The sequence below is a fragment of the Dromiciops gliroides genome, chromosome 3 (assembly GCF_019393635.1).
Source record: "Dromiciops gliroides isolate mDroGli1 chromosome 3, mDroGli1.pri, whole genome shotgun sequence".
In the NCBI taxonomy this organism is placed as follows: domain Eukaryota; kingdom Metazoa; phylum Chordata; class Mammalia; order Microbiotheria; family Microbiotheriidae; genus Dromiciops; species Dromiciops gliroides.
In genome coordinates, this window is record NC_057863.1 from 90,451,019 (window position 1) to 90,461,076 (window position 10,058).

The window sequence follows — 10,058 nt, forward strand, 5'->3', positions numbered from 1 at the left end:
GATTATACACATGAGGTCATGCATGGATCATTATTACAAAGATTTAGCTGTACACTTGATCAAATCATATGCCCAAATAGATATAAGCCCCACAGAAGGTATTCTAAACCTTTTCCTATCTCTTTAATCTAACTTCAGATAGTCCCACTCTTTACTAAGATAGAAGCCATCACCTGCACTCTTACTTTACTAAGATGGAAGCCATCAACTGTGAACCTCCTACAGTGCATAATGCATACATGGAATTTCTCATCTGCTCCTTTGCCTGGAGGAAGATTGTCATCACCAACCACATATTAGGCATTCATCCATGAAGCCCAGTGCTGGGCATACAGACATCTGGTAATCATTATATAAACAATTAATTGATTAATTTAAAGAAGCATTTGTGGAGGGCATACTTTGTGCAGAATACTGTGCAAGGTGCTGGGGAAGTTATAAAGTTTGGACAATGTAAGCTATTTGTCCTCATGAAGCTTTTAGTCTAGGAAGAGGATGTTGTACAAATACAGACAACTATCACACACAATAATACATGATAATTACATTGGAAACATCTGGCAATAACGAAAGGTTTGAGGAAGCTAGAAAAGATTTTGAGTCAATTCCTGTTTGGAGTTTTTCCTTCATCAGAATGAGAGAGTAGTAAAAATGGTCAGCTAGTGTTTCCAGAGATCTTGATTTAAGAAATCTGGCATTCCAGAGATAAATGACTCTGGGGGGAAGGATACCCCACCACTGGTGGTCTATATTGCCTTCTGACCCTCAGTGATTAAATGAGTCTTAGGCTAGCTCCTTTGTTTCTTTCTCCCCTCGAGTGAAACGAGAAGGATGGTAACTTTGCCCTTCTAATCCTAGAAATTCTTTTCTTAATTAATACTCACTAATGAGGTCATGAATGAATGTAAAGCAAATGAGTGTAAGCAGAAGTCCCTTAGAATTGAGTATAAACTCCCCCTCCCCCTCCCCCTGCCCCTGTTGAAGCGAATTACCACGGTAATGTTCTGGAAAGGGAGGGCTTTTGAGGGAATTACAATCCTGTAAATCAGATTCCTGACCTGCAAGGAGAAAGAAAGTCATCAGAAAAGGAGTGTCATGGGATATGGACAGAGACAAGCTCTTTCCTACGTGGCCTGAGATCCCACAGCCTGGCCGTTCGTTATATACACACCATAAAAGTGTAGTTTATCATATTAGCGAATGCATTTTCAAATTCAATTACACTGATGCTGGAAATGGCCCCACGGATGCTGTTAATCTCTGGGAAAGAATTATACCAGGTCTCTAAAGCTTCCCATTTCTAAACCCAATCTCGAGCATGCTTCTAAAGGTTAATTTAAGATCCGTCGTCCAAGAGAGAAGTTAAACATAACTGCTGGAAGAACAGTTCTCCCCCACTTGACTGACTGAGGGGTTTATCAGTGTATAAGAGTTCATTAGTTTTAATTAGTGTAATCACTAATGTTGCATTAACAGTTTAGTGAGGGAAAGTAATTACTCACACATCCACTGTATTAGATAGGAAGATGAGAATTCATTTTCCGAGACCATTAACATTTCAGATTAACATTCCAGCGATTAAAAAACACTTTCTCCCAGTCACCCACCCGATGACCTGCTCACCCACAGATAGTTTAAATTAACCATATCTTTCATCGGGAGAAGTGGAGAGAAATGTAGAATGGAGCCCAAGTTGATTATTTTATAATCCCTTCTATAGCCACACAGCAAGAGTAGAAATCTTGATTAGTTCATAATGTCCTGCTTGATTTGCATAGTCATTGGGCTCAGTCTCTGCGTTGGGGATTATAAACTTGGCTACATTGTTACCCAGAAGCAATAAAGCCCAGGAAAAGTGAGAGACAAAAGAAGAGGCAGACCAGTCTAGATGGATTGAACCCCTGGGCTCACTCTTAGCAGGGTGAGGGGTTCATTATTCTTTCCATAAGGAACTATAGGTTAGGGCAAAGTATTATATTGTTCACCAAGAATCTTAGTTTAAAGAAAAACACATCCCCGACACTGCCAGGCTTTGGGAAACCTTCTCTGTGCCTGTCAGAGCCAGTCCAATCAATGCCTGAGGGACCAAAGGTCCCTCCAATCTTCCCATTTAAATCATTGAGGGTCAAATGAAATGCCACAGTGGCCATTTCCACTCAACTAGAAATTCCCTGCTCTCCTCAACTCTCGTCCCTCCACACTTTCTTGAGTTTCAACAGTCCCCGTGACAGACACATCATTTTTGAAGTCAGACACCCAGAATTATTTTCTTTTGCAGGTCACTGTGTGTGACTGTGAAGTCCTAGGCCAAGGACATTAGCAGCTCTTCCCTGGGGCTTGATGAAGAAATAAACATGCTGTGTCCCAAGGCCTCAGAGGCTGGGGGGCAAGATGTGGAAGGAAGAGACCAGAGGTCTGTGGAGAGAGTTAATTAGGCTGAACACCACCAGCTCTCTCCAACAAAGCCACTAATGGAAGTGCCTCATATTTGCTTAGCACCACGCAGTTTTCATAATACTTGCATATATGATACCTCTTTGGAACCTCACCAAAGCCTGGTGAGGAATAATAATGAAATACTACTAGTGCCAATTACAAAGCATCATAAAGTTGGTAATGCACTTTGCAAATAATATCTCATTTGGGTACTGACAACAACCCTGGCAAGTAGGTGCTATTAATATCTGCCCTCTACAGACGAGGAAACGAAGACAAATAGAGATTAAGTGACTTGCCCCAAGCACTTTGCTGAGGCAGGATTTGAATTCAGATTTTCCTGACTCCAGGTCCTGTGCTCTGTCCACTGCATTACCTGGCTGTTATATTGGGAATTACTTTCTAAATCTATGATGCTGAGGTAGAGGAGGCAAGATGTAGTGGATAGAGTTAGGAAGTTAGAGTTAGGAAGACTTGGGCTTAAGTTTCATCTCAAAAATGTACTATCTGTATGACCCTGGAGAGGGGATTTAATTTCCCAGTGCACCAGGAAACTCTCTAGGACTGTAAGTGGCCGAGAAAGTGGCAATCTGGAAAGAAAGAGAGCATTTTCTTCAACAGGGATTTCCTAAAACCATGAAAGTACAGGTGGGAAGGCATGTCAAGGCAAAACAAGGTAAGGAAGGCAAGGCAAGGGAAGACAAGAGAGGGCAAGGAAAAGGAAGGGAAGAGAACAGAAGGGAAAGCAAGGGAAGGGAAGATAAGGGGAGGGAAGACAAGGCAAGGGAAGGGAAGGCAAGAGAGAAGGCAAGAGAAGGCAACGAAAACCAAGAGAAGAGAAGGGAAGAAATCCTATGGTCCCTATTTAATAAATTAGGAAGCTGGCTCAGAGAAATTCAGTAGCTTGCCCAAGGTCAGGAAGGTTGTAAATGGAAGAAGTGAGGGCAATAATGCAACGCTTGACTCCCAGTATAAATCTTCCATTGCACCCCTGCCACCAACTCCCCAGGAAACAAACATAATAAGGCCACCTCACATATTGGTGAATCAGGCTAGAGAGATCAACAGAGCATTGGATTTATCATCAGAAGACCTGGGTTTGGTGGATAAAGCACTGGCCCTGGATTCAGGAGTACCTGAGTTCAAATCCGGCCTCAGACACTTGACACTTACTAGCTGTGTGACCCTGGCCAAGTCACTTAACCCTCATTGCCCCGCAAAACAAAAACAAAAACAAAAAACAACAACAACAAAAGAAAACAGAAGACCTGGGTTTGAATCTGGACTCTACTAGTTAGTAGAATCATAAATTTAAAGCTGAAAGGTGCCTGAGGGATCATCTAGTCCAACCACCTCATTTCACAGAATGAAACTGAGGCCCAGATAATAAGTAGCCTACCACTTATCAGAATTTGAACCCAGGTTTTCTGATTCTTTCCACTCTATCATACTACCTGTGCAATGTACCTCTCTGGGCCTCAGTTTCTTCATCTGTAAAATGGAGGGGATTACATTAGATACCCTCTTAGGTTTATTGTAGCTCTAAATGTTATGATCCCTTTTGCCTCAAAATATAGCCATATATGGGGCAGCTAGGTGATGAAGTGGATAAAGCACCAGCCCTGGATTCAGGAGGACCTAAATTCAAATCTGGTCTCAGACACTTGACACTTACTAGCTCTATGACCCTGGGCAAGTCACTTAACCCTCATTGCCCCACCAAAATATATATACATATATATGTGTGTGTGTATGTGTGTGTCTATCTATCTATATCTATATCCATATGTATGATTTCCTTCAAAAGAATGGAGGTAACAGAGAGATGGGACAGCCAGGTGGCACAGTGCCAGATAGAGTGCCAAGCCTGGAGTCAGGAAGACTTGAGTTCAAATCCAGCCTCAGATGTTTATAGCTGTATGACTCAGGGCAAGTCACTTAACCTTGTTTGCCTCAGTTTCCTCATCTGTAAAATGAACTGGAGAAGGAAATAGCCAACTACTCCAGTATCTTTGCCAAGACAACTCCAAACGGTGTCACAAAGAGTCAAATGTGACTGAAACTACTGAACAACAATATAACAAAGGGGGCAGAAATTGGATTAGGGTGGCTCTTTTAAATAAAAAGCATCAAATACATGGTGAATTTGAGTGGAAGAATTGAAAAGAGCTTAGGACTCTACTCACAGCAGCCACAGCCAAGCCACCCACCAAAATATATTGTTTCCCAGAATGCTATATGTAAAGGATTGTGAGTATTGTTGTTTTTAACCATTCCTACTTGCAAAGAGAGATAATATTAAATAGTGCTTAGTAGATAGAGTCTAGAACTTGGAATTAGGAAGCTTTGAGTTCGAATTCTGCCACAGACACTTACCAGCTATGTCTCCCTGGACAAGTCACTTCACCTATGTTTGTCTCAGTTTCCTCATTTGTAAAATAGGGATAATAATAGTGTCCACCTCCCAGGGTTGTTGTAAAGATCAAATGAGTTAACATTTGCGAAATGCTTTGTGAACTTAATGTGATATATAAATACTAACAATTATTTTAGCACCATCTTTAAATGTGAAAGAAAACAACACTTTTTGGGGGGCAGGGCAATGAGGGTTAAGTGACTTGCCCAGGGTCACACAGCTAGTAAGTGTCAAGTGTTGCTGGCCACATTTGAACTCAGGTCCTCCTGAATCCAGGGCCAGTGCTTTATCCACTGCACCACCTAGCTGCCCCAACACTTTTTTTTTTTTAAGCCAGAGATTGACATTGGGTCATCGAGGTGCTGGTGATTGCTTTTCAAGCATAAGATACATAAGAGTTTTGGTACCATTGGGGATAGTCGGGTCAGCACTGTACACTGATGATGAGAGAGGAACACCATGTTGTTCTTCTCTCTGTTAAGATTCAAGAAGTACCCTGAGTTCAGGGAATGTTTTTGCTTTTTCTCTATATCCTTAGCACTTGGCACAGTGCCTATCATCTAGACAGCACTTACTGAATTGTTAGTTGATTGCTTGACTCTCTCACTTTCGTCTCTCCCTTGACAATTTTCTATTTCCACAATTTCAACCATTATTTCTTCATAAATGACTATCAGATCTTTATATTCAGCCCTGTCTTCTCTCTTTGAAGTCCCAGACACCCATTTCCAACTGCCTACAGGACATGTCTACCCAGATATCCCATTGGCACCTTAAATTCAACTTGTCTATGAAATATGATTTCACAAAATTAGAAAATATTTTGAGTAACTGAATAGTCAATAGTCTGTAAATATTAAGTACCTACCATGTTCCAAGCACTGTGCTAAGTGCTGGGGATATTAATATGGGGAGAGGGGCGAGGAAAGAAAGACATTCCCTGCCCTCAAGAATATTACAATCTAATGGGGGTAAACAATACACAAAAAGAGACTGAAAAAGGATTAGGAAAGAGGAAAAGGTCCCCTGCTCAAGTCAGTCAAAGAAGTCCCAAAGTAGTGCAACCAGTTGAGAAATGAGGAGATTATCTGAGCCCAACTCTCTCCTTACATGGAGGTTTGGAGTTCATGGCTTCGCCTCCAATTAGAGAGGCAGAGAACAGACTTGAGATGAACTACCAATTTTCATGATATCATCTAATTAGAATCAAAAAGGCTTAATTATCATTTTTCCCTTTGAACTGAGCTCTAAGAAACATAAGTTCCCAATATACTCCTCTGTTTCAAATATCTAAATCTTGTTACCCTTATTTATTTATTGAAGTATAACTGAGTTTTTATCTTCTTTAGCAGAACTCCCAGACTAGGGTTCTTCTCACTTACAGGTCATCTCTTCCTTACTTAGGGGGTTCCTTAAAAGGCAGGTGTTCTTAATACAGGATCCATATACAATATACACACATATATGTATAGATATGCATGTATATATACACATTTATGTGTGTGTTATATGTGTATGTATTATATACTCTGTGTGTATTGTACATATTATACATTGCATGTATATAATATGTATGTATCAATAATTATATTTCAATGTAATTGATTTCCCTGGTGATACTATATATGTTATTTTATGCATTTAAAAACATGATTCTGAAAAGGGATCTATTTTGTTGTCGTTGTTTAGTCATTTCAGTCATGTCTGACTCTTCGTGACCCCATTTAGATTTTTCTTGGCAAAGATACTGTAATGATTTACCACTTCTTCTCCAGCTCATTTTACAGATGAGGAAACTGAGGCAAACAGGGTTAAGTGACTTGTCCAGGGTCACACAGCTAGTAAGTGTCTGAGACCAGATTTGAACTCAGGAAGACTCATCTTCCTGACTCCAGGCCTGGCACTCTGTCTACCATACTATCTTGCTGCCCAAAGGGGTCCATAGGCTTCTTCAAACTGCCAAAGGGGTCTATGACACAAAATATTAAGAACTCTTGACTTAGAAGTTTCTCAGATTGGGAGAGAAGGCCTAGCCTCACTTCACATTAACCTGTTTCTCTTTCCTTTGCAGTATGTATCCACCAGGCGTGCAGTCACACAGAATACTCCAGAGCCAGCTGGCTTCCATGCCCACCATCACATCCACCACCACCACCGCCACCACCAACCACAACAACACCATCTTCACCACCACCGGCATCACTCCCTTCCTCACCACCTTCACCACCAGGAGGCAGTATTGCACGAGGCTCCACTTCCCCTCTGCATCTGCCCTTTATTCTCCTGTCAATGGGAAGGCCAACTGGAGGTGGTATTGTCCCACCTGAGGCAAAGCCACAGAATTGACATCCTGCAGGGAGCAGAGATAGTCTTCCTGGCCACAGACATGAACCTTCCAGCACCAGCTGATTGGATCATCATGCATTCCTGCTTGGGCCACCACTTCCTCCTGGTGCTGAGAAAGCAAGAGAAGTATGAGGGCCACCCACAGTTCTTTGCCACCATGATGCTGATTGGGACCCCAACTCAGGCTGACTGCTTCACTTACCGCCTAGAGCTCAACAGGAACCAACGGCGTCTGAAGTGGGAGGCCACACCCCGATCGGTCCTGGAGTGCGTGGACTCCATCATCACTGATGGTGATTGCCTGGTACTAAACACCTCCCTGGCCCAGCTCTTCTCTGACAATGGCAGTCTGGCAATTGGGATTGCAATCTCAGCAAGCAAGGTCCACACCCCTGAAGTTGAGATCTAAAGGACAGAGACATGCACACACACTTACCGCCTCCAAGAACAACAAACCATTGGTTGTCTCCGTGGTTTCTGGATGTCAAGACTCTAGACTTTTTTCTTCTTTTTTTGGTCTCAGGTCTTTTGTGGTATTTAGTATTTGTCTGCCATAGGCATTATGTTATGTATACATCCTGTGATTTAAGATCTCAATGTAATGTATTTCCTGTTTTGTTGATACAATTTTATGTAGTATTTTAAAGATAGTTATCCAATCAGAATGGTTATTTCTATCCACCATGACTCTCCACAAACACACACACACACATCACAAACACACACACACACATGCATACAGGCATGATTGAACAAAATTAATAAGTTCATGAAACCACTCACACGTGAGTGGGCAAGTCCATGAAACCAACCAGAGAGATACATGGTGTCTTAAAAGAATGGGGTTACATCTTTCTCCTGTCTATTTCATAACTGGCCAAATCTGGGGTACCCCTTTTCAGCACATCAAGTAATAAGGTCTAATTGACTCAGGCATCTGGTAACCCTTAATTAGCACTTAACCACAAAGATGACATCTATATACAATATTGGGGGCAAGGATAGGAATTATAACATGCATTCCCTACAGATCTAGTTCTGCGATTCAAGATGGACATTAAATACTAAGTGCAGCTTTAGAAGGCTCTCATAGGTTTTTTCCACTTTAAGAGATAGCATTGTTCTTTGAAAGAGCACAGGGTTTTGAAGCAAAGGACCTGGGTTCAAATACCAGCTCTCATTTATTGCCAGCTTTTAACTTTGGGATTTACAGTTGGAAGGAACCTTAGAGATCACCTATCCAACCCCTTCATTTCATAATAAATGTTTACTTAATGAGCTTTATGGATGAGGAGACAAATCCAGAGAGTTAAAGGTCACACAGATAGCAAGTAGAGTTGGACTTTGGTACCAAATTTTCTCACACACAATCCAGTTATTTTCCCAATACAAGAGGATGATATTGAGTCTTATCTTCCCTAGAACTAGACTCAAAATTACCCATCTTTTTTTGATGGTCTCCTGAGCATTCCCTTGTCCTGTAATTTTCAAGAAGAATTCACTATGACATCAAATGTGAGAGAAGGAAAGAAAGGCAGAAAAAGCCAAAAAAGAAAGTAACACAAACATCTCTCTCTCTGAAATGCAGTTATTTCCCCAGATAGTCTGCTTCATAATGCAGTTATGAAGCCTGACAGTTCTGTCACCTGGCTCTTAATACCTTACAACCTATAGCTCCATAATGACATTGAATAGAATGAATTTAGAGCATGATACACAGATCCCATAGCATAAATGATAAATAACCCATATTCAAAATGAAGGGTCCTCTGTTTTGTCTTCTGCAGACAACTGAATGGTATCCTCTTCATAGGCAGTCCTTCATATATTTGAATTCAATGCAATGTAGCAGATATTGATTGAGAATCTGTGATGGGCAAGGGAATGGTAGAGTACACAGAGATGAAGACCAGATTCCTGCCCTAGAAGAGCTCACAACTTCCCAAGAGATTTTTCTCACTCATATTATATATTCTAAAATATTCCATGGACACCACCACTCAACACATAAACACAATCACCAGAAACATAAAAATCAATGGTACCCTTTGTTCCATAGATTGGTGCTAAATGTTCTGCAAGGTAACTTGGGTGAACCCAGAAGCTACCCTTTAAGAGTTTAGGATTAAGAGTCATAGAAGAGGTTAAGAAGAAACCTCAATTATTCAATTGGCCCAGCCTTAAAACCATTGAATGAGAAACATTTAGTGCAGGTAGCCATCTATTTTCCAGGGTCAAATAACATCAGCCTGCTATATAACCCATATTAGTACTTTGTTGCAATTAAGATCAAGCATTCATACCAATACCCAACACAAATCTTTCCTTGATTTCACTTAAGCCCATTTCCTTTGTCTTCTGTGGATATAGAAATCAGAGTTGTGGGGGTGAGAGAACATTATCCTCATTAATAAATAAACAAAAATTTATTAAGCCTACTATATGCTAGGTACTGAGGATACAAAGGTATTTGCCACCCTCAAGGAGTTTACAGATCATCAAGGAAAACCACATGTGTACATATATATATATATACATATATATATATGTATATGTATATTATATGTATATGTATATATATTTGGGGTAGGGGGAAGCCCTCCTTACATTTGGATTTGATTAACAAGCATTTATTAAGTTCCTAATATGTGCAGCAAAGTTTGTGGACTGCTGTGGGGATATGGGCAAGACAGAGGCATCTAGTAGGGAAGATGACAGATACAAAAATTAATACCAAAAAAGGAAAACTGTTCTTAATTTTATGGAAAAGGTATAAACAATATAGCTAGCAATATGCAAGCACAGCAGAGGGAGAGATTAAATGTCAGGATCAGGGAAGGCTTCATGGAAGACATGGCAG

General features: G+C 40.8%; 1 protein-coding gene across 1 annotated transcript in view; it reads left to right on the forward strand.

The window, feature by feature from the left end:
• Positions 1 to 9,645, forward strand: part of SIAH3 (siah E3 ubiquitin protein ligase family member 3) — a 91,303-nt gene extending 81,658 nt beyond the window's left edge. Inside the window, exon 2 of the mRNA XM_043996570.1 lies at positions 6,924 to 9,645. Within this exon, the coding sequence (XP_043852505.1) occupies positions 6,924 to 7,607 (684 nt within the window). The 3' untranslated portion in view covers positions 7,608 to 9,645. The remainder of the gene's footprint in view (positions 1 to 6,923) is intronic.
• The last annotated feature ends 413 nt before the right edge of the window (positions 9,646 to 10,058 follow it).